The following is a 26,592-nucleotide window of genomic DNA, read 5'->3' as shown; positions in this document are numbered from 1 at the left end:
TACCTAATGAAGATTTTCATGGTTGCAAGTAAAAAAGCAATTACTAAATGCTGGCTCCAGAAGAATCCTCCTACCATGAGACTCTTAACAAACATTATAAACTCCATCCAGGCGATGGAGAATTTGACTTTTGTGCTGCGGCTTCAAAAGGATAAAGGAGAGGAATACTGGAAAAAATGGGATCGCTACAAACATAAAGACTCCTGATTCTATCTCACTCCATTCCAATCAAAAGCGAGAAATATCTGTATTTTGTACTGCACCTATGCTTAACTTCTTTATACCTGCTTCCAAATGTGTGTACTGTCGTGTCCTAGCCCTCTTTTGTTTACTTGTTTGTTGTTTTATGCTCATATGTAAAACGAAAAATAAAGTATAAAAAAAAAAAAAAAAAAAAACAATACATCAATGCAAAAGAGCATATATCCAGTCACGGTTGCTGTTGCGGGTAAATGGTTGATTTATTGAAAGGCAAGAAACATTTCATATAATTTCAAAAGATCCTTCAGGTTGTATTATTCAGTAAAAAACAATTGCACTGAGGTTGTCATTGATTGCAAGCTTGTCGAGCTCCTGCTGCTTGTCGTAACCGCGATACCCTGGGTTTGATCTGATGGAGAGAGTCAGCGAGACAAGAGAAGTTGTCAATAACAGTACTGATGATAATACTATTAAACTTAAACAGTAATGATGGTAGAAGATTGAAAAAACTCATAAGGAAGGCAGAGCCTGTGGTTGGCTCTAAGCTTGTCACTCTGGAGGAGGTGGTGGAGGACAGGATGCTGGCAAAACTGCTGGCAATCATGGACAATCCCTCTCACCCCCTCCACAAAACACTGGACAAGCTAAGGAGCAGCTTCAGCCACAGACTCATTCAACCCCGCTGCTCTAAGGAACGATACAGGAAATCGTTCCTCCCAACCGCAATAAGACTGTACAACTCATCTACCTCTGTCAGAGCCACCATCACAGAACTGCACTAAATATACCTGTCTCCTTGCACTGTGAACCCTGTACAACACTCCCCTCCATATACACTTACTTCGCATCATATGTGATATGTGTTAATATAAACCATATTGATATTATATATAATTTTATACAATAATATTTTCTTTTGCACACTCTGTCTTCATATTCTTACACTCATAGTTTATTGTATTATCTATTGTATAGTCAAATACTTATATTTATACCTCTACTTTAGATCATATATTATTTCATACTCTCTGTATATTCTTTGTATATATAAGTCTATATACACATATTTATACATGTGTACATGTTATAATTATTATTATATTACTATTATTATTATGTATACTGTTGCTGCCATTATTACTATATACTGCTGTTATATTGGTATAATTACTATCATATATAAATATATATTATGTTATATTATATACTATATATACTGTACTATTTTTATATACTGTCAATACACTATATACTTAACAATAACATTACCATCATATCATCAGTACTATTACCATCATCTTGCCACTGCACCTTATCTACCTATTTATCTTGTGTTTCTGTTTTTTATTCTTTCTACCTCAATATTTTTTATTTTATTCTATTGTATTGTATTTTATTGTATTCAAATATACCGGCTGCTATGACGACTTAATTTCCCTTCTGGGATGAATAAAGTAATGTATCTATCTATCTATCTAAGTCCTGACGCATTGAAAAAACCTCCACCTGCTAATAAACAAACAAACACATGGTGATAAATTCAAGCAAATTATATCAAATAACAATTAACGCATTTCTATAACACAATTATTTTGACTATTTGTTAACAGTCAAACAATTATACATACAGATGATGTTTTATACGTACTTTTAAGTATTATTAAATCTTGACTGGTCAAATCAGAATGTATGTTTTCATTATTTTAGCAGAAAGATCCAGTCATTACATTTTTTTAAAAACAAATCCAATTTATAAAAAGATTAAAATTGGGCAGGTGATGAGCAGTGCCTGGTTTCTTCTGGGACTAATTTGATTTCAATTGCTGCCACAGCAGGTCGATGCAGGTGAGAATCAAAATAAACCTAAATGTCCATTTCATTGAAGGAACATGCTAATCAAAGGCCTTTTGGATTGTTATTTTAATTACTATTGAAAACAAAGTGATTCTACTTGTCCAAATAAGAGACTGCTCATATGGTATGTTTCATTAAAATATTTGGCATGTAATAATCAATTTTTTTCCGTGACCCTACCATGGTTGACCCTGTTTGAAAAGCATTCCAAAAAAAGACTCCCCAGGTTCAAACATGACGATGACCATGAACAACACGAGCAAGGCGGCAGCGAACTTCGTCCTACAAAAAAAAAACAGAAAAAAGAGGTGGACATTTTCATGCCAAGTCACCGGTGTTGGGTAAGATCAGCTATCAGCGATCAGCACATTGATGCTGAAGCTTTCGACACCTCGTCTCTCTTGTTTTAACTTTATTTGTAACCCTGTACATTTAGTATCAATACCATGAGGACAAATAACAAAATGCTTCCCTTTAATACCACATGCATTAGAGGGGTAGATGTTGAGTTCAGTAAACGTCAGTGGCCTCCACACTCAGATGTGATAGAACAGGCAGCTTGAGTGTACAGCTCACAGATATAAATATAGACTTCTCCATGAAGTTATCTCTGATGTATTGTTGCTTTTTAAAATATAATTTGTACGTATTTAAAATAAATCAAATAGTAAATGGAAGTTTACTTGAGATCGTATCTATGTTTCTAAAAGTTCTTGTGTTTTCTTGACAGAGTGATGCATCCTGCCACCACACAACACGTATTCTTATGACTCATATTTAATTCCAAAAACAATTTTTGAAAAATTATGCATATTCTGTCTTTTTTTATTGAATTCGACATCTTTCATTCCACCCGGACTAAAGTACACTTACCCTTTGGTTCACTGCTGCTGAGTCTGTGCATTGCTTTGGCATGTAATGACATATGAATATCAGTCAATCTGCTGCAGTTTGGCTTCTGGTTTTCTTCTGTATTGTGACTTTAACCTATGCTCCTGTCGTGTTTATAGTTTTTCTGTATAAGTAAAAGTATCAACGCTGCAAGTCTTTCTTCTTTCTTCTTCTCAGCATCAGGAGGACACAAGTCCTCTCCTGTTTTCTCTTCCACTCTATTTATGTGCAGGAAGGAACTTTGACTGGTTTTACCTGACTTGTAAACCCTTATTCGATTAGTTTTATAGACTTCTCCATGAAGTTATCGCTGACTATTGTTTTTTTAAATATTATTTGTACGTATTGAATATAAACCATATAGTAAATGGAGTTTTCCTTGCGATAGTATCTATGTTTCTAAAAATTCTTGCCACCCAGAGCAGAAACCTTTTGGAGGCTGCGGGATCCAACAGCCTCCCAGGTTTAATGGATGGGGCTGGAGGATTGATGAAGTCCCTCAGTCTGTCCTGCACCACCACAAGTTGCGGGATGAAATGGCTCACCCACAGTCGGTTTCCAGCCATGCCTCAATAACAGTTATCTCCTCTAGGGTCTCTGCTTGGTGCTGGGTACAGAACTCCACAGCGAGAAACTACTCAACTACACCAGCAGGAATGTTTGGCAGTGGTCTGGGCTTTAGAGGAATGGCGCTACTACCTGGAAGGAAGAATATTCACCGTTGTTATTGATCATTTACCGCTAGTGTGGGTTTTGAAAACACAAAAACCGAGCACCCTTTTGACACAATGGGCGCTGAGGTTACAGGAAATCACCTTCACGGTTGTGTCAGGCTTTATGAAGTAGTTGGATCCAGAAGCAGAGTATTAACAAAAAGTGCCGTCTTTTATGAAAAAAAGTCTTTAACAGAAAAATCAACTTAATGCACAAAGGGGAAAACACTGGAGGCAAACGAAGAGATGCAGAGGACGGGAGCTCAGGAGACAAAGCACAGGAGATCACGACATTTAGACGAATAACGACGAGGACAAAGGGGAGCACAGAGACTTATATATACATACAGGGAAGGAGGGGGCAAATGGACACAGGTCGCACACATGACTGGTGCAGACGATCACAGACAGGAAGTGAAGCAAGAAAACACACTAGGAACAGAAACTACAAAATAAAACAGGACACATACAAACATAAGCACAAGAATATACATAAAACACTAGGTAATAATAATTAAACAGGAAACACGCTTAATAAAGAGGCTGAAACTAAACACTGGAAAATACCAAACCATTACAGGTTGTGTATTGGAAGGGTAAATATAACATTGTTTCTGATGTCCTGTCTAGAGCTCCTGTGGATGCCGAGCCTGGCAAGGTTCTTACTTATGCCACAGTACAACCTGCCAAGAAGGAAATGTCTGAAGATCTCCAAATATCAGATGAGGCTATCTGGAAAGCTCAGCAGGCTGACGCTGATATTGTGCAGCTAAATGAAACCATCCTGGATTCAATGACCAGCTTGTGAACCCCACCACTAGATTCACAATCCTGGAGGAAAAAGTATACAAGGTGATACAGCTTCCTCATAAAACACTCTACCAAGTATACATACCCACACCTCTTCGCCAACAGCTACTCCTCCTCTTCCACAACCATCCACTTTCAGGACACCTAGGAAGGTATACAATTTATAAGAGACTGCAATCCCTGGTATATTGGCCCAGATTGAGTCAGGAAGTGAAAACTATGTCCATTGCTGCCAAACCAGCTAGGTTTTTTCCTCTCTTTCCTTGGAAAATTAAAAGAGACTTATTGACAAGAACTGTGCATCTCCTGTGGTGTTTTATCATGGCTAGGGTCTTTTTTCTTCCCACCCCTCTGTGTTGTCCACCCCTCTGTGTTGTTACCTTGACGTGGTGGGGAGGCTTGTGTACTTCCGTGACCCTGGAGGCTATACCGGCGGGGATTATACCCCTGGCAGGTCTTACCAAGCCGGGCAGGTTTTAGGGTAGAGGTCCGACTAAAGGCAACACCTGGTCCTCCAGGTTGGGGGTTAGGCGTGGGGCTAACAACCCCACCCCATAAAACAATACCTGTTACAGAAATGCAAACAAGAGTAAACCAAGATACCCCGCCCCGGAGTGAAGATGGACCTTCGTCAGAAGGATTTATGACGCAGGGTGGTGAAAGCCAGAAGCACCTGGAAGCCACTCTGCCGAAAACCATCCTCTCAACCGGTGTTACAACCACCATCGGTACATGGAACGTAAGGACCATGTTCGAAGCTGGAAAGACCGCACAAGTTGCCACCGAGATGAAGAAGTACAACCTTGCCATACTCGGACTTAGTGAATCAAGATGGACGGGCTATGGACAGAAGAGGCTTGTCACAGGAGAGCTGCTGCTGTACTCAGGCCATGAGGAGGACAACGCACACCACACCCAGGGAGTCGCTTTGATGCTGTCCAAGGCTGCTCATAGAGCTCTCATGGGATGGGAGGCACATGGCTCGAGAGCAATAGCAGCTACATTCAAAACAAAGAAGGAAAGAATAAAAATAGGAAGTAACAACAGAGGCTATGAGAGGAAAATGGGGCAGCATGGTCTAGGCAAGATGAACGAAAATGGAGAAAGATTCGCAGAACTATGTGCAAATAACAACCTTGTCATAGGAGGAAGTGTCTTGACAGTCAGTGCTTTGGTATTGCAAGGACGTGACTTCATGATAGATTTTTGTGTGTAATGTATGTTAAGTGTGTTTAGTGTTTTGCAAATCACTGTGTGTAGAGTTTTGCAACAAGTGTGAGGTTGACAATGTGCTTATAGTTGTGCAAATATGGGCTGATGTTTTGCTTCTTGAGTGTAAGGTTTTGCTAATAGTGTACTACTTTTAATTTTAGTGTGTAAGCAATCCAAAAAAACTGTAAGAGAAATATTAACTTAATTAAGCTAAAATACCATAGACACAAACATTGCCATCCTTTGGTGCCAAAGTCTCTGCACTAATGATCAGAGAATGTACAAGTCAGAGTCAGCTGTCAATTATGGTGTCTCATCCCGTTTTTAACCAATCAAATAAATAATTAAAACAAAATTTACTAGAAAAAAAGACACATGAAAATTAGTGTGACACCGAAATTCTAAAATCATTTTATTTGTTGTGTTCTTTGACGTTTCAGGCTGGATCCACATTACAGTTTTTTTCAGTCGCTAACAAGCGTTTTTCTAAACAGTAGTCACATTTTCAAAACTCTAAACACGATTAGCACAACATCGGTCCTTTGTGGCCATACCATTCACACATTTCATGTTGTTTTCACACAATATGCAGTCAGTGAACACATTTATATAATGCTTACATTTTCTTAACAGACAAGCTATACCTCCAAACAAAATTATGGATTGTTTTTGTATTATTTACAAATGTTAACACACAACATCCCACAATTGCAAACACAATATTCCAAACCTTAGATACAGTATAAAAACCTCTGCTTCTGTAATACAGTAATATCAGTTCTAAAACAATATATCTCAGCGCCCAATCACAAACAATCACAAACAATTGAATAATTGACACACAGCTGATGTATGTTGGGTATATTGGGTCAACCACAGCGGATTCCACTCTGGCTTAGAATCAATGGCATTACTAAAAGGAGGACTTTGAGGAGTGATGTTTTTGGAAACAGAAACCGAAAAAGATGTCTGGACGAGGAAGAGTTAGAGCAAGGGGCCCAGGGAGAAGAGCAGGCCCAGTGAGAGGAGCAGTGAGAGGTGTAGTAGTGAGAGGAGCAGGAGTAGTGAGAGGAGCAGGAGAAGTGAGAGGAGCAGGTCCAGGGAGAAGAGCAGGCCTAAGGAGAGGGCAAGGTAGAGGTATAAGAATGCGTGGTGGTGGCATTCTAAGGGCTACAAGGGCAGTGGTGAGTGATGGAATTCGTGCCACTATCATTGACCATGTGATAAACCACGGTCTTTCACTAAGGGAGGCTGGTGAAAGAGTACAGCCCAATTTGGGGCGGTCAACGGTTGCGTCAATTATACGCATCTTTCAACAAACCAACAGGTAAGTTTGCATTTTACATGGATTGTTTCTATTCTCACTTGACATGTCAATGAGGCCATACAGTAATGCATATGTTGATTTTTTTTGTCCCTCAAAAGAATGCAACGTCTTCCTCCCTCTGGATGAAGAGGTAAGCTCCTTAATCATCAACAAGAGCTTGCCATAGTAGATATGGTTGTTGCAAATCACGCAATTAAACTGCATGAGATTCAAAGCAGAATTTTGGAGGACCAAGAGATATTTCACAATATCAATAGCATCAGCCTCGCAACCATTACGCGGACATTGTCCAAACACAGAGTGCGGATGAAACAGCTCTACACAGTTCCCTTTGAGAGAAACAGTGAGCGAGTCAAGGTGCTACGACAACAATATGTCCAGGTAGAGTGTGTATATTCAATTCAATGTACAGTTCTATAAGCTTTGCACTTTTCAAGTAGGTAACCTACTCAGTAATAGGTTACAGTACTGTATGGTATATAGTACTATAATGGCATGATTTACATAAATTTTGTTTCAGAGAGTTATGGAATTGGAGGCCAACCAGGACCCTCATGAATTCGTATACGTGGATGAGGCAGGATTTAATCTGGCCAAAAGGCGTCGACGTGGAAGAAATGTCATTGGAAAAAGGGCCACAGTTGATGTTCCTGGACAGAGGGGCAAATATCACTATGTGTGCGGCAATTTCAAATGCAGGATCACTCCTCCACAAATGTCCACCAGCGCCTGGTTCCAGAGCAGGATCAGGAGGGTGAAAACAGGAGGACCTTCGTTATCACCTGGGACAACGTGGCCTTCCATCACTCACAAGCAGTTACAGCATGGTTTGAGGTCCACCCAAGACTGATTCGTCTATTTCTTCCACCCTATTCACCTTTCCTCAACCCCATAGAGGAGTTCTTTTCTACATGGAGGTGGAAAGTCTATGACCATCAGCCACATGACCAGTTGTCCCTCCTCGAAGCCATGGATGCTGGCTGCAGGGACATCACAGTTGATGATTGTCAAGGGTGGATCAGGCATTCCAAGCGGTTTTATCCAAGGTGTATCGCCTTGGATAACATCAGATGCGATGTGGATGAAAACTTGTGGCCTAACCCTGAAGATCGCAGGGATTAGATAAAGGAATTTTGTGCTTTTTTTTAGTTCTCCCTTTTTACTGGGCTTTTTGGTGTTGCTTTTTTGTTCATGGATATTTTGTTAACTTTAAACAATACTGTAAAACGTTTTCTGTTGTATCATACTGTAAACAGTATTTCTACTATACCTCCTGTAGTAAACAGTAAAGAAAAAAAAACTGATTCGCTTTTTACTGGAATGCTTTTGAATGTGAACATTACATGTGGATATACAGTACAGTTCCCAACCAAAAAATTTGGCATAAAAAACAGTGGATTGCATGTTTTGCATACAAATACCTGTAAAACTGAAACATAAAAGTCTATGCAGTTTTGTAATGTCCACAATAGCCAGTATTTTGAAACCTGGTGTACTTTGATTGGCTGCATGTTCCTTGTGAAGTGAAAACAAGAGTTATTCTTTGAAAGAATAATTTCATTTTGAGTCAGATGTCCAGTGTTTTGGTAAAGTTAGTGTGTGCAGAGAAAGATGTCTTCTATTTTGAAATGAAGAGTTAGTATATAGTTAACAAAATGTGCTTTTGAGAAGAAAATGGTCTATTTGGCCAATTGTGTTTTGTAGGTGTAAGTCTGTGTTAAGAGTTTAGAAAAAGTATTTTAAGTATAGGTAAGCGCTCGTTAGCGATGGAAAAAACAGCTTAGCAAATGTGTTCATGACCTATCATGTCCTGAAAACCTCTCATCAAATGCCTTGGGGAGTTTTGCAAATTCACCAACACATTCAGATGTCACAGGAGACTTTTAGTCTTGCGGAGTAGGAACATGCAATGTTAGCACTCAATATACAGTTCTTTGTCCAGCTGTAGAGGCTCCACTGCAGCAATAAGGCTCCTTCACGGCAATGCAGCCAAATTCAAATTCTAATAGGCCTACTGCTACCTCTGCATTTGCCATGTTATTCACAGTGGGTGTTGATAGCTTTGCCTGACATTGCTGTCTTATTGCTGTTCTTCTACCCAGCCTTCCCTGGGTAGAAGGCTGGATACACTGAATGTCATAGACTTTCCTCCTGTACATGTCAGTTTTGCAATGTGCCAAGCATGGCTGCCTTGTCTCCATTTATTCGTTTGTGGCAGAGAAGGCACCTTGCATGAACCCTTTTGTTTATTTACCTGAAGACATCTGATAAAGTGGTTCTATATTCTTATCCTTTAACTGCAATTTCAGCCATGACCAGTTCCAGCAATTTCTGAAAGTAAGCCATAGAACAATTGAAAAAAAATTTTTTAGGTTAGACATTAAGGGTAAATATATTTTGTGGCCTTTACTTATATTTAAAAGACAACAGTGGCAGTAACTAGTACTCACCAAGTCACAATCTCTTCTTTCAACAGACATAAAGAATGTTGTTTACATCCAGAAATGAATGCATGAGCTACCTCTGATCCAAATATAGAGGAAAACAGATTTACAAGGATGATAGTAATCCATAGACCAGATATTTAACACTTTATTATCATTAAATTAAAATCTGTGATTTTATGGCCAAAACTTAATAAGTGTTCATCTTACCCTGTTCTCTCCGACTATATAATTAAGTATGCAATAAACTCAAGGCCAAACATAAAATGATTATCAGAGAACACATCAGCTCTATCATGTCCAAAATGTTGAATGGTAGAATGGCTAGTTTCTGTAAACGCTAGTAGCAAAAAACTCCTTGAAACTCACGGAGTTTTTTCCAGTTGTCTGGTACTCTCAATAAATAGTGCCGTGGTTGACACAGAACTGCTGTGCAAATCAGACTCGCCCCTTGGCAACTTTCCCCGACCCCACATCTCACTCCTGCAGCCGACGCTGATCGCACCCAACTACCACAGGCAAATTTTGCCGAAAGGTGAGAAGTTTGTAAGCCTACATAATGCCACTCAGCAAGTTTTAATGAATGATTTTCAAACAGTTTCATGGTGGATGTTTCTGCATCAGGATGTTTCAGGTGAAGTCAATGTGTTTTGCTTGGTATGCCCTGTTCTTTGGCTGAGCACAGTGGCGTGCTATAGAGAAGGCCTGGTGGCACGGGGATAGGCTGATGACTGGCGTAGCCTGGAAGCTGGTCTTCAGGCTGGACAGATATGCTGATGAACAAAACGGCAGGGTAAACTATGATCTGGTAGGTTTCAGGACAATTTTATTTCAGGCAGTACTGACAGGCAAAACACTTTTGTGTCAATTCAGAGGCCCCATCCTACAGAGGACCCAGTCTATGGCAAAGTACACCTTGTCGGCTGAAAATAAATAACATATTCTAGTCTTCAGATAGCGTCATCAGGGACAAAAAAAGTGCTAAGGTTGATCTTAAATGTTTAAAATGCACTAAAACAAGTGTATCACTGGCTGTTCGGTTGAGTACATATATTTAAAAATAAATTCTCCATGAAGTTTTCCCCTCGCTTTTTGCCGCCATTACATCACGGAAACGGAATGAATCATGGGATATGTTGTGCCGAGAAGGATCCACACGGTGCTTCCTCTGTTGCTCTGGGCTCGAAGGACACTGTAGAAGCTATATTCGTTTATTGTTGGCACGTCATATTATTTTGGTAAGATAACCTGCAGTATTATTTTTGGACACTTGGTGGCGGTCAGTAGATGCACAGGGCTGTACAGGGGCATAGTTGACAGGAAATGGAGGCACAGATGGAGGGAGAGCACACAGTTCTCACAAGACCAGGAACAGAGCAGCACACAAATCACAGAATTGGAAAACCCGGTACATTCATGTCATCTACAACTGTGTCAATAAACAACAAACATCTAAATTGAGACACAGCTAATGAACTTGAACTGGAGTCAATACTCTGCTAATACTACCACTTAGTTGAACTATATAAGACCATGGTTCTTATGTTGTGTCAAATGATCAGTGGAGATCAGCTGCAGGTTTGATGGGACCTGCAGAGGGAAACCACCTCTATACCCAGACCAGACATACCAATCACACTCTCACTTACTCACACATACACGTCTAACTATGTCTGCTCGGATGATTTATTGTCCCCAGAAATAATGGCGATAAACGATAATAGACATTTTAAGACTTTTTTAGCCCCACAGGCTCAGCGTCCAGAGTTTGAACTGTATATGTAGAAGGTCTGTTTCAGTCCCGCGCACAAGCTAAAGACAATTCAGTTAAATCAAGGCAAAAACAAAGTAAAAAGGTCAGCTGGGGATTTTACAGCAGATCTTCTCAAACCAACAACTCAAGAAATTAAGTAAAGAGAAACATCTGTGTCATTCGTTCGACATTCTATATACAATATCAACATTGTTGAGGGATGATATGATTTCAACTCCACCGCACACAGGGAGAGATATATGCACTATAGACTTGTTAGACACGGAATATGTATCAATTGAAGTAAATCGCATTTATCTTCATTAAAGATGAAAAAGATATTGGCGCATATCTGATTTTTTCAAGTTCTGTGGGGTGATGTGGTCAGACGTGGCACTTAGCGATTGGTGATATCAGTCCACAGATGGTTAACTGACTGTCGAACTGACTGTCGAACACTTGGTTGGAGCTCCTGTCTCTTTACGACCTCCCTCCCATCAAAGCCCATCTCTGCTCTGATTGGCCAACTGGCCCGCTCTGTTATTTGTCAACTGCTCCTGGTGAAATGTCTGCCTTCACTCTTGTTCTACCTGGCTTGTTAGGAAGTATTGGCAGGAGTACTGTTGAGGCTTGAGCGTTATCTGTGGCGATTTTTTGCAGACCCTTTTCATACAAACAATCTAGATAACACACTTATAGAATATATAAAACAGGAACTGAAAAAGCATGGTATATAAAGTTATGAAAAAATGAGTAATAACTTAGTTAGTGTAACAGTCTTAAAGCATAAAACAGCACAAACATTAAATCTGACACACCATCCATAATGTTTGCTGTTAGGTGATATTAGTCACTCCATAGAGGTAAGATAAAGGAGGGAAGTGTAAGAGAAGAAATATCAGCCACATTAAACACATCAGTACGATTGGGGCCTTTGGAATGATTGATAGGAATAAGTCATGCGTGGGGAAATTGCTTATTTCTGCATGTCACTGACAAAGATAAACCCAACAGCATCTTCCTTTGCCTTTTCCTTTCATCTACACTGGACTTTTGCTGTTTGAGCCAAATATGCTAGAGATTAATGGTTTTTTGCAAAATGTATCATAAAGGGTCTTCTGTACCTTACTTTAGAACATGTTTTTATGATGTTTTCAGCTTTACCTTCAAATAAACTAGGATGAAACTAGAATTATATTTCTACTCTGGCCCTCAGAGTAGAAATATAATTCCTACCTCGGCAAGCCCTTTGCTGAGGTAAGAGTCCTCTCCTCAGAACAACGACTGACATCGACCTGGCAGGTAGATCTTCAAATCTCCAAAACCATCAGAGCAGATTTCCAAACATTTACCTTGATGAAAAGGCCACGTCTTCACAATCTGATCAGTAACCTTCTCATCATCAGTCATATGTTGTCCTTGTAAGTAGAGTTGCAGCTGGCGGCACCTGATTTGACCAGACCAATAGGTAAGAAATATATTTGTTTCATCCTTCAAATTTTGATGTCTCCTCAAGGGGTGTGGTAAATAAAGGGAAATAATAAACTTCATCTTTAATTCTTAAAACTTAAATGTATCTGTTCAGGAATATTTAACAATAATTGCTGTGTCTTCACTGCCAGTTGAAACATCACAGAGCCACTAGAGAGCACCATAAAACTGCATCAAAGATGTCTCTTGGTTGAGTGTCTGCACAGTGCACACGAGGGCGGATACGATTTAGCTGTGCCTTTTATCATCAGCAGTAGGCGTCACTATAATTGTTTAATGCCTCACTGATTAACAGGGCTTGTAAAATGATATGTGCACATCAGCACGCTCACTACGTTTTATTGGTTTGTTTGTATCACCTGATGTGTTTTCACAGATGTCTTTGCACAGCTGCAGCTATAATGTGTTACCTCCCAGCTGCACTTGATTCAGATTGAGGTCCCTCCCTTAAGTGCAGCATGTTTGCCTAATACATAAATGATGCATCTGCATTAGTGTCAAGTTAATGAACATAAACATTTGTTTTTTATAGATGCGTGTTCAAATCGTTTCCAGTTTTGATATTGTAAGAGTGAATTCTTTCTTAACCATCTCAATGAAACATTCCTTTGATGCTGTCAGGATTGTTGTCACAGATTGTGTTGTATTATCAAAATGCAATATAATGCAGCTAGAGCCCCATGAACAAATGAGCAAAGCAAAAAAAAAAAGACAGCTCTAGAGGTGTAATCAGTGAGTAACGTGTGATAAGTAACAGTAAGTTGAAGCACGGCAAGCAGCGTCAACCCTTGAAGAGCTTCAGTTTAGTTTCTGGAAGAATCAAAGCACTGAGACCTCTCCGCTCAAGGTCAAAATTACCTGCTGATAGTAACATGTGCTCAGTCCCTGTAACAGGATCAAATTACAGCATCTTCTTAGAAGGACTTCAGAATTGGGTGGAGGTATCTTCCACACAGAATGATTTTTATATCACCGTGTCTTGGTGAACTCTAAATTCAGGGATGGACACACCAAAGATGCATGACACAATTTAGAGCTGATCATTCAGACCATATCGGGAGGTGATCCGCAACACATGTGGCCTCAATCTTTTAGCTCTGTGAACAAAACTGTTTTTGGATGGGACTGCCTACCTTGCTTACATCCTCTGATTGGCAACACTTCTTTTTATTTTGACACTTCTCAGTAGTTCACCACAAAGCTCAAACAATCATGTGATTACCATCTCTAATGGTCTCTGTTGCAGGAGAAAATAAGGATAGATGCTGACAGTTCTTGCAACAAAATATAATTACAAACTTTGGGTATATCAAAGAAATATAACAAAATATGATTTGATTAAATATGAAGAGCATGTTGAATATTGAACCAAGACCACTGTAAATAGGAACTATAAATGTATGCTATATGTAAATGTATTTTTCACATTTCCTTTCAGATCATACAAAACGTGGTAAAAATGGTGGCCCAGACACAATCCAATTCCATCTGGTCATTATGATGCAGCCATTTATTTTAGGGATTCAGCGTGGACTAACAGCCTCGCACAGCGCTGTGACCAAAGCTCTCATCATATCACCTTCACAAGGAAAATGCACTTTGAAATGATTGCTGTTCTCTCAGGAGCAATGAGAATAGGTTGGTGACACACAAATGTATCATTTTCTGTAGAGACGGTTTATAATCTAGTTTAACTGTAATGGCTGATGGGCTCCTCACAGATGGATCGAAATGAATCTCAGAAAACACATCAAACAATAAGAGCACATTGTATAACTGTGGCATCAAGAAGAAAAGAGTGTGGTACTTGTACAACAACCACAACTCTTATCATTTATAGCTTATGGGACTTGTGGGTGTGACTGGTTGGACAACCTCTAATACTCAGCAAGGTCAGAGATAACAGTCTCCTCTGGTTGGTCCTTGCAGCTGTACAAAGACAGATGTGGTCATCAAAAGGCTCAACTTACACGTGTGGTCCAGAACTAAGACACAAGTGAATCATGTAGCAGCAGCGCCTCAATGATACTTAGACCGTAAAGGTCGCATATCCTCTTCTCATGTGGGTGCCTTTATATATATTGCATCTGTATGTAGTGCTGATAGCCACTTTACAGACATTTTTCAAGCACTTGCTAACAGTTGTTAGCAGCACTTTGGATATTCTTGATTTAATTTCATATTTTGTCTTTTTTCTTTCTGAACCATTATTACAACTGCACAGTTGTCTGTTGTACGTATGTGGCCAAAAAAACTCTTTGTTGATTTTATGTTATTAAATGTGTTTGTGTTATGAATTGTGGCTCGTGGGCGCTGTCCGGTGCTGAAAGACGTTTTGTCATTTCCTTGTGGTCAACAATAGTTTGTTATTCAAATTCTGTGTGCCATAAGTGATTTTATAGGGAAAAGGAAAATGTCCTTTTAAAGGAACTCTGAAATGTACTATTTAATTAGCCACTCAAAGTAATGGTCCAGCTCCCCCATAGTTAAGGTAGGTCAAACAATGCTAGTGCCATGGATGGTGGCGGTTGTGTTCAATCTCGACTTTCGGGTATCTGTTAATTGGCTCACAGCACCAGCTGGTGTTGAGGCCTGGAGGGTAAATGACTCAAAACAAATTCACTTGATATTTTTGTACCTGTAGTGTATACATACATACATGTAGGAATTATCTTTTGAGCATTCGTGTAGGACACATGCTTTTGTACTTGTGTGAAATACGGAGGGGTATTTGTTTCTGAAACATGTATTAGATATATGTAATGTTTATATGTAAATATTTTTGCAAAACAAAGTGTATTATTCTGTTAATGGTGTTTGTATTTGCAAATAAATGGTAAGGAATTTGCTAAACCTATTTTGTTTTTTGGTATTATCTTTGGTCCATACTGTTGTCAATGCTAACAGCTTTTGTGCAGTTAAATTCTGCATTTTACAATGGTACACGTGGAGATAATGTGAGCAATTCCTGTGCATACTAGCACAGAGATTGATAGTTTGAAAATGCCATTAAATTAAAACGTAGTACTACTGTAGCGTTAAGCTCTATATGTTCTAAAAAACAGAACCAGAAATGTATGTTACACGATGATAACTGACAGCGGGAGGTGCCTGTGAACCAGAGATACTTACATTTGATAAACTTCAAAGGTCACTGTATAATGAGATCCATGAGACCTCAGTGAAAGCTGCTGGTGAGAACAGTCATGTGATAGTCTTGTGGCCGCCTCTTACCCAGTATATTATAGAGGCTCTGATCATTCAAAGGCAAAGATGATTAGATGACATGTCAGGGTTAACTCTCCAACAGCAGTGTGCTTTAAAAGGCAGCACCCTGCAGGGAATCTTACTTCGGTGTTTAACTGCAGGCTTTGTGCTCCTGCACTTGCTATTGCTGCTTAGCCGCTCCAGGACACTGTCTGAGCTGAGTGTCCAGGTTGTACATCTGTAGTTAGGAGTTATCTGATCTCCATGTAGAAGAATGCATCAGATCAGAAATACTCCTCAGAGTCCAGTCACACAGCTGCAGTCGACATCTGTCGGAGCTTCAAGGTCTTCTCCAGCTCCACAGTCCCTCTTCCCCCTCAGCTCCAATTATAATGTAATAGTTAGGAGCCAAGTGAACATAAGGCACATCACACTATCACTGTGGCCGAAAAAGCCCCAGGCAGACATATTATGGTTGAATAAGAGCATTAATTAACAAATTACTATATTCATATATAGAAAAAGAGGATATATTTTACGTTAAATACCTTCAATATAGGCATAACTTTTGTATGGGATAATGTGCTCTGCTACATTGAAGTCTATTGCACTTGTGTTTGCTCTGGAAGAGGAATCTCTCAGATGTGGCTCTCTCTGAGGTTTCTACTTTTTTTGGTCTTGCTAGATGGGTTATTTTTGGTAGTTTTTCTTCACTGTTGCTAAGTGTTAAGAGACTAATTGTGATTTGTGAATATGGGCTTCACAAATAGGACTTGATTGTTTGATAAAATGAAAGGCCAAAGATTTTATAAGATTTTCCGTTTTTTATCAAGTTACAATATATTAACTTATCTTTCCAAAAAAATCAACATGTCAGAAAACATGTAAAAACTTATAAAGGCCTACACAAAAAAGTTTAAAGGCAACATAAAGAGGATGTAGTGGCAAATATTTCAGGACTAACATCATATACAGCTTGAATTAAAATACTGACATGTGAACCTAACATACCTCAATGGTTGGTACGGCCGTGATTCATTTGATCTAACTGGAGACAAGGCTGCCATAGCCAGAAACACGCTAGTACTGGTTAGTTACAGCAAGTTGAGCTAGCTTTCTTATTTTCATTTATATAGTTAAAGCTAGGGTTGGTATCCTGGGAAAGTTAGCATGAAAAAACTAAAAATGATTTTGCCGTGAGATCTATCTCTTTTCACCAGGTATTAACTATAGCACTTACAGTATGTTCTAAGAACGCAACTTCTTCTGCAAATTCATATTTTTCAGGATTGTAGTCTAACATTAAATAACATATTTGAAGAGATTCATATTATATCTTATTTACCTTTAATACATAATACACTGAAACCTAATCTAAATATATTGTAGTTAAATACAATTTTTGCACCTAATTCACAGAATTTGTTTCATTACTGTTCACTTGTGTGTTTTATATATTAGTTTGAATGATTTACTTAACTGCTGTTATTTGTGATACATGCATGTTGGATATATCAGAGGTCTTTTAAGAAATCAGCACAATCTTCAGACCCAAGTTCACAATTTTTAAAAATCAAAGCTCTGTAATTCAGCTGGGTGTAAAGCATTGCAGCATTAAAACATGCTTTTACTTTGTGGAGAAATTGCTAAAGTACTTCTTTGAATATTAGTGGCGGAGATCTGCCCCCCCCCCCATTATTATCAAAAGGATCTGGCAGTACATATACTTTTGTTGACGGGCCAGTGTTGACCTTCGGGCCACCAGTTGTCAGCTACTGTAATTTTTCTGAAATGTTCAGTTCATAGACTGACTGTTAAGCACCGCCTCCAATGACTGCAGTTCTGTTTGCCTGTTATCGTTTGTCCAAATCACACCAAGCTTAGCACTTCACTTACCTAGACCACTAAGAATATGCATGCAAAGGGTGAGGTAACAGTGTGCAAGATATGAATTCAACAAACAAACAGATGTTCGTGGAATAGGTAAATTCAGGATGTAAAAAATATGGCAATATGAAAACTGATGGTGCTGTCTCTTTAAGCAGTCAGTTTGCCTGTGATTGGCCAGAGTGGGTGTGATTCAATCTGTACTGATGTCGTCTGGGATGTTCCACTGGGGCTCCAGAGCAGCAGGTTGCCCCAACACAGACATACCAGTCCAGTCAGCCTGAGAAGCAAGCAGTTTCTGCTCACACACTGATTTCATGACCTCAGTCTTGCTCTGGCACTCTGAGCAGAGACAACATGAGCACAGTGTCTGATTCTTTGGTGGGCAGCAGCAGGTCTCTGTCTGCAGCCAAGAGACACAAGAGCATCAGAAAGAACTCCAGGAGGATTTATTCAGCGTACCAGGACCACCAGCAGGGGTGAGTTAGAGCCGTTTGCTTTCACTTCTTCAGGTGTACTTTAACAGGATTTCTGGACGCCCATCTGCTCCACTCCCGTCCATCTCACTCTTTCTCCCATTCTTTATGGCTGTCATCTTTCTGAGCTTTAAATGACATCCTGTAGGTTATACAATTAGTGACTTCTTAATCAAATAGTCTGGAAAAACTATAAAGTGTACTTTCCTTTGTGCTGTGTTGATATATATTGCCCTCCATGGACATCTGACCTGTAGCTCCACACTGTATATCAAGTCACAAGTGGTGACTCTTTATTCTGTCTAGCCTTTTTTTTTATGCTTCACCAAATTCTGTCAGAAATGATTGTCCCCACTTCATCTCATTTATTTAGATAATTAAAAGCCCAGTCAGGTCACATAAACTGCTGCCGTCTGCAAGACTTATGTTTATTCTTACGGAGAAACGTATATGTTACAGAGACCAAAAGCACAGAAATTAGTACAAATACAGTAGGAAATAAGGAGGTGAAAAAAACAAAGAAATTATTCTTCCTATCTTATTTTCGAATTCTTTTAGTTTCTAAAAAAAGTTGTTTTTGAAATTTTACACATCAGATGTGAAATGTATTTTTTATTATCCTTGTAGTCAAAGGTTTTTCAGACACTTTGGCCTATGATCTACCTTCAACCTCATTTTGGTCATATTTTAACATTATACAATTGTAAATAATTGTCAAAGTTATGGATTGATTATTACAATGGAATGTTTACCAATTTATAGAGCAGTATGTTCTGTATGTATCTGATTGTTTACCTAATTATTCTGCTTGCATAAAAAAGGGGTTGCATCCACTGTCTCTAATCAACTTACCCACAGTATTCTTCTAAAAATCTAAATATGCCCACAATTCAGACTTAGCTTGCTCAGATAGTGAAAATATATCTGCATTGTTGTCAGTGCCTAACGGTCCTTCCATCGTGACTCAGACTATAGGAAAACTATTCAAATAAAACCCTATAGGAAAAAAAATGAAACCTCAGATAGATCCCTCTCCCAGGAAGTTTAATAGATTTTGCCTGGAACAGAGAATGTGAACAAAATACCTATATTTATAACATTAATGAGAAAATACACTATTTAACATAAATCAGAATCGGGTTAATTGGAGATGTGTGTACATTTTTTGTAATATTACAAGTAGGGCTGGGCAAGTTAACTCGTTTCAATGGAGTGTGATGAGTTAACTCGATTAATTATTTTATCTCGCATTCACTCAGGTTTGATTATTTATTGTTTTATTGTGAAAGTCAGGCTTTTATTTTGTGAAAGTCTGTTGCTGACTGCTGCAGAACAGGAAAAAAGAAAATAATTGGCGGATAAACAATCGAGTTAACTCATCACTTGAGTTAACTCGATTAAAACGAGTTAACTTGCCCAGCCCTAATTACAAGAGAAAATGTTTGACCAGGGTGGGGGGAGGAGTAATGACAATTGTACAAATGGTACTGTCAATAATAGTCGTATATATGAGTAGGCATATTTTATATATAAGGAATCTAGTTGCAGTCAGGAACAGCTGCCCCACCAACCAATAAGATGATCAACATACGTTTTGTGGAAATTCATAATTAAAATGGTACTATATATCTGTTTTATACCAAATTACTTTTTGCCGGCTAATAAAATGACTAATAAGTAAATGGCCTGCAATTACACAACACTTTTCTGATCTCATCAAACCCCTTTACAGTACAAGTCCCATTCACAAAAATATTCATTCAAATCTTCAATACACAACACTTTATTCATTACACACAGTCAGGGATAATTATGGGGTTCTAACCTTCTGGTTAGTGGACAGCACACTTTAACTAATTTGTATCGCTTAGAAGGAAACTCTCCAGACTCAGGTCCTGCCGCCTACACGAGCTAGCAGGGGATCAAACTGTCCACTGTTCAGCCTCAGTTAGCTGTGGAAAAGGCAGCCATCGGATTGACCATAGGATTTTAACCTTTTACAAAGATATAATGAGTGATCTGTGGGGGGGTTATATGGTCTCCTGAGGCGTCTGGCTGTCATACAGTCCCTGAGACAGGCACGTGCACAGACATTTTGGGGGGCAGGTGCTCAAACCAAAAAAAAGGGAACCCATCGCCAAATTATTTATCAAATTAAAAATAATAATAATAAATCAAAAAAACTTACCGATTCTCCCTCTTTTATTTTACTAGTTGATGGCCTGATCCAATATAAAAAAGAGATGCTACCCTGAGCTGCTTGTTGCAGTTCCCTGTCCTTCTGCTTTTGGAGTCTCTCTTTTCTTGGCATTATGATGCAAATTTTGTAAATGAGATAAATCAATGTTGTGCGTAATAATTAAGAGTGACTAACATAATCTCTATAAAGCTGACAACACAGTACACACACATTTTTGTTTACTGTTTTCTGACAGAGTTGAAGTATAAGCAGCATTACACTAATAATATACCTCACCAGACTGCCATGTAGCTCAACTTAAGACCTACCTTTCATTTCAATAATTATATTTTAAATGAAACAAAACTAGTGAACTTGTCTAATTTGTAGAACAGTAAAACTGCCTTTAAATTATCTGCCTGTCTGCCTGTCTGCCTGCCTGTCTGCCTGCCTGCCTGCCTGCCTGCCTGTCTGTCTGTCTGTCTGTCTGTCTGTCTGTCTGTCTGTCTGTCTGTCTGTCTGTCTGTCTGCCTGCCTGCCTGCCTGCCTGCCTGCCTGCCTGCCTGCCTGCCTGCCTGCCTGCCTGCCTGCCTGCCTGTCTGTCTGTCTGTCTGTCTGTCTGCCTGCCTGCCTGCCTGCCTGCCTGCCTGCCTGCCTGCCTGTCTGTCTGCCTGCCTGTCGGTCTGTCTGCCTGCCTGCCTGTCTGTATGTCTGTCTGTCTGTGTCCGTGAGTTTTTTGTTTGTTTATTTTTTAGGAACCGTCGGACCAGTTGCGACGTAATGTTTTCAGCGGCGCTAATGTTGTGGTTCATGTATCACCAAACACCGTCGGGGATTGCACAAACACCGTTATCACCTGTGTGTCTGATGCTGCGGGTCAGAGGAGAAGTGGCTGCAGCCGTTTGGCCTGGCGCTCAGCACTGCATGAGGAGGAGGGGGGGAGGGGGGCGGCGGCGGATGCTTGTGAGCGCCGCGGAGCATGTTGGGGCGAAATTCTCACAAAAAATAAAATAAATGCCCGTCAGATATTAAAACACATTTGGGGGGAGTTGATGACAGAGAGAGCAATTTTCATTCTTAAATATTGATGAATGAAGAAAAAATTGGGCTCCAGCAGAAAGGGCACTTTTCTCCTCCAGGGCAAAAGGGCCAGTGCTTGAGCACCACTAGGGGTCTATCTGTGCACGTGCCTGCCCTGAGATGACATTCTTTATTTATCTTTCCTACATAGTCTCACGAAGTGACCAGTTATCATTGTCCCCTTTGACCTATACTGCAGCTCCTCAGATGATGAAGATAAAGAGGATGAGCGGGTGGACAGCAATGACCCAGAGGAAATGTTCCAGAACATTCAGTACCAGAAGGAGATCATCGCCAATATCCGGACCAGACCCTGGCCAATGAGACGCAAGCTCAAAGTTCTGAAGTACCCCTCTGTTTCATTGTTTCTTGTGTATCTGCAGACTGGTAGATAAATGTGTCCCTTCTGTTCTTGATCACACACACACAAGAACACGCACGCGCGCACACACACACACACGATATATCTTCTTTATTTTAATAATTTAATTTCTTGAGAAATAGTAATGTCATGGATTTTAAAGCAAGTGAACCAGAACCTCAACAGTTCACCCACTAAACTCCCAAGAAGGTATGATGACTGACTCACACTGTCACTGAAACACATCCATTGATCAACAAGGCTTAAGGAAAACATCAATTTGTGTCGAAGAAAATAACTGTTAAATTGTCCTGGACTGATTTTTGCAGCAGCTTTTTCTGCACAATATCCCTTATATAGTGATACTTCTATAGTTGTTTTTCCACACAACTTTTAGGTCTCACTTATCTAGCCTATTTACAGAATAAGAGGTGGTAAAGGTGCATTCAGTATGTTATTATTTCACAACTCGGGCAGGATCTGTGATTTTTTATTAAGATGGACGACGCATCTCCCCCTCCTGCTCCAAAAAAATCGTGGTGCTGCTATTCTGCACCGGTGACATCATTTAGGGGAACGGAGCTGCAGTATTAAGGTCCTGCTAATTTGTAAATAACTAATTAAAACCAAACTTCAGACACTTGAACGGTGGGATGGAATAACCTCTAATGAAACCGTCTTTGGAAGGAAGTTAATGGACGTGATTTATTTGGATTGATCCACATGTTTTGGCCTCAGTTTTTGGAACCTGAAAGACATGTCCTCTATTTACAGACATTTCAATTACAAAACTATTTGCAAAATTCATTTTGTGGGAATGTTTGCTGGCAAAATTTTCTTTGATATCAGATGAGAATGGGGTAAGGTCTACGATTACTTGTTGTGAAAAGAAAAAAAAAAAGGTCTCACACTTACCCATCACCGTTGACCTTTCTAATATTAAACCAAAACCACCATCTCTCCCCAAACTGGAGCAAGTGCCTATATACACAAACAACCATTTATAGCTGCTATGTGAGGTTATTGTAAGAAAATCAATGACAGTGAATGTCTAGCATGTACTTTGATAAAAAATATTCCTCATTATGTTGATAGAGAACATAGTGAAGTAACGAAGATTGAAAGTTATTTTTGGCATACAGGGTTGTGATAGCCTCAGCTGCAATCCACTGCGGTATGCAATTTGAAATTCCATTGAAGAATTAGTTACCTACGTAGTGTTTACATTGATTGGATCCTTGTCTTTACTTAATCCTTGGAGACACCCAGAGCTGGGTAGGTAAGGCAGAGGACAGATAAACCTCTTAACTTTACATAGCTCTTAACTGTAATATTACTGGGCCTTCCATCCGTTCATAGGAAGAAATTTCGTCCTTAATCCCCTGTGTGCATTTAGCAATGTTTCTGTATCCAGGATTTGTTCTTATGTTTTCAGGTACAGCCTTTTTGATTACGACAGGCATATTAAAGCCTATTAGTTTTTGTGGTTCATAATTATGATGTGGGTTATTACTTAAAGATGTTTACAGGTTCTAAAGTTCAAAAAGCGCTTTTGTTTATTCATACTGTCCATTGCTGCAGCGCTGCTCTGGCTCAGAAACGTTCTGTTTGAGATCCTGCCCCCCCTCGCATAACAACTTCCAGTGTGCTCTGATTGGCCAACTGGTCCAGTCTCTTGTCATTGGTCAACTGCTTCCAGCGCGTATCGCACGTGTCATGCCGACTGAGTATCAGCAGAAGTCAGATACAGACCAAGCTGCTAAAACTAAAAACAACAAAGGTGAATTTCGATCCATACGAGTTTGACACAGTCAAATGACGAGTCCCACAGAGAGGAGCTGGTAGTCCCGGAAATCCACAACGAAGACTGGAGCAGTGGTAAGTAACATTGATATTGTGACTATTTCTCTACTTTACATGTCCGCTGACTATACAGTAAAATTTTACATTACTGTGTTTGGGTGCACTTGAAAGAATGCGCATAGACGTGGAAAATATCTAGCAAAAAGCAAAGGAATATGAAAGTTAAGTTTACTTTCTAACAATTAGTACTAGCAGTTACTAAAGTATGTTACTAACTACCTGGTAACATCATTTGCACACACTTAACATTAAATGCATTATAGTAAAGCACTTCTCGGTTTTATTTAATCACACAGGATCAGGATGTAAAGCGGATTGTCCTCTAACCGGAAGGTTGGCCATGGTTTGCAATTCAATCCCCGTCTCCCCAGTTTCAAGTGCCTCAGTGTCTGAACCCCCAAATTGATGTGCAGTATTCATGTGTGAGTGAATCTATGGATGTCAAAAACTGTACTGTAAAGCCCTTTGCGTGGTCATCTGGACAAGAAAAGAATTATATGAATACAGACCATTTATCATATATATATAATAGAATCTAAGTTTTTATTTTCAACTCTAATAATGTCTCATTCTCCGTCCACAGGTACCTCTGACACCTCGCCTACTGCAGCTTTGTCAGCCCACTGGAGGCAGACAACCCACTAAAGGAAATACTGAAAAAAACAGGATTATTTGTCTCCTTACAGTGAAGACTGTTACTTCTGGAAAACGAGCTGACTCTCTGATTCTGAGATTAGAGTGCGACTAAGTCACATTTTACCAGCCCACTGTGCCTGTTCTAAACCTACCTGTTTTCTTGGCCTTTGTGAATGCTGTGGAGCTACTTTCTAATTATTCCTTATCATTAGTTAGTCCGCATCAAACAGTTGTATAATATACTGTCAATTTTTGTTGTTTGTGTGCTGGACGTTGTGTGCAGAGCATTTTACAAGTCTATGGTGCAGAGTGAAGTGGAAAAACTTTGTGTTCATTCTACCTGGTTTTTCTGTAGTGAAATGACAATATTTTTTATGATGAAACTGAATTTTCTGTATTACTGTTCACATGTGTGGCTTATATAATCGTTAAATTATTTATTGAACTGGGCTTTAGTTATAAAATGTCAAGCTTACGATGCAAAAATAATGTAAATTATGATTTGGTGCTATACAAATACAAGTGAATTAAATTGAAGCTGTTTCAGAGGTCTGTATGCAATCGTCACAATCTTCAGACCAGAGTTCAAAACTTTAAAAAACAAAAGCTATGAAAATCAGCTCAATATCAAGCATTGTAGTTACAAAACAAACAAATTGCCAAACAGGAAATTATTCTGTGAATGCTGTTGCCATTGACAGAGATCAGCAGCTGTGCTATTTGTCTGTGCTGTGTCCAATATGCTGAGATAAAATAATTCATATCAAAAGGAACTGGGGATGGTTTTAAGTGGTAGTTTGACAAGTCAGATGTGTGTCCAACTCACACACAATTTTACTCTGCACTCAGGATCACTAAGAATAAACAAGAGTGAGAAATGCATTTCATATACAGACAGAACTTGTGATTAGACACTAACTGTGAAGGCTGCCATCTAAATTTGAACCACATGTAATTGGACTGGTGGATGTGAAGGCCGGGCCAGAGAGAACAGCAGCAGATAGAGAGCTTAAGATGTGCTGAGTATGTGCCATGGATAACAGGTTTTATAGTGGCAGTTTGTTAGTACCGGAAAAAGTTTTATTACCATCATCTAGGATGAAGTCTGCATTTTTATAACCGTTTTAATTTCAAACTGAATTTCTGCGATTGCTCCGACTGCAGCAGCCCACATTTTTATCTGCACTTGACAAATTTGAGTTTGTTGACAAAAACCTCAGCCTAACTGAAAACATGATATCATAAGATAAACCATGTCTATTCTCCAACTCTAAAACCTACAGTTTCAAGTGCACGTTGAACGGCTGCATTAATTACAACATGGATCATATAGCCCTCTGAATTGTCCCGTGCTGTGAAAGGATGGGCTGGTTTCACTGTCTTATGGGCTGTAAAGCTGCATAATTACTTAAGGCAATTTATTTTAATGAGTACAATATGCTGTAACTGGTTTTAGAAGAATCATGGTAAAGAATTATTTGAAAATCTTAAAACCACAGTACTCAGTTTTCAATAGTAGGCATTTAGTGAAACGAGTTGGGTGTGAAGGATGGCGGAAGCGATTAATGTTACGTAGATGGAAGTATCAGACCGGGGAACATTATTGATGTGAGCTTGGAAAGATAGTGTGCTGTCAAGGATGACTTCCAGCATCTTAACCTGAGGGGAGGGAGAAACTGGAGAATGATCAATACTGAAGGAAAAAACATAAAACAGTTTTAAACAAAAAGAGTCATTTTAATGATACATATATTAAACAGGCGAAATCAACAAACACAGGAATCTCAAAAGGTAAAAACTGAAAAACACAGAGCACACGGGGAAAACAGTAGAACAACAGTCTCTTGTAAGCTACAAGAGACAAGAAGAAGCAGGGGACGCGAGCAGAGAAGATGAAGCATTACGACATGACAGGAGATTACGACAACGAACCAACAAGTAGAAGCACAGAGACTTTATACACAGGGAAGGCAGGGGCAATTAAACACAGGTGGGACACATGAGAACTGGTGTAGGCAATCACAAAGACAGGAAGTGAAGAAAGAAAACACTCAGAGCAGAAACTAGAAAATAAAACAGGAAACAGAACACAGAGAGCGGGCAAACATGACACACAGACACAACTCATAAACAACCATAAACACGGATAAACATTAAACACGAGGAGGTAATAATAATTAAACTGAAAACATTCTTAATAAAAGAGG

The 26,592-nt window shown here is 39.3% G+C and overlaps 1 protein-coding gene across 1 annotated transcript in view; it reads left to right on the top strand.

Annotated features, from left to right (window-relative positions):
* Positions 1 to 18,147: 18,147 nt before the first annotated feature.
* Positions 18,148 to 26,592, top strand: part of LOC132999013 (transmembrane channel-like protein 3) — a 34,048-nt gene continuing 25,603 nt past the window's right edge. The window contains exons 1-2 of the mRNA XM_061068782.1: positions 18,148 to 18,269; positions 21,725 to 21,871. Of these exons, the coding sequence (XP_060924765.1) occupies positions 18,148 to 18,269; positions 21,725 to 21,871 (269 nt within the window). The remainder of the gene's footprint in view (positions 18,270 to 21,724; positions 21,872 to 26,592) is intronic.

This window comes from Limanda limanda, chromosome 3 (genome assembly GCF_963576545.1).
Source record: "Limanda limanda chromosome 3, fLimLim1.1, whole genome shotgun sequence".
Taxonomy (NCBI): domain Eukaryota; kingdom Metazoa; phylum Chordata; class Actinopteri; order Pleuronectiformes; family Pleuronectidae; genus Limanda; species Limanda limanda.
Note: the sequence above shows the minus strand (reverse complement) of the source record. Positions and strands in the feature narration are given on the sequence as shown.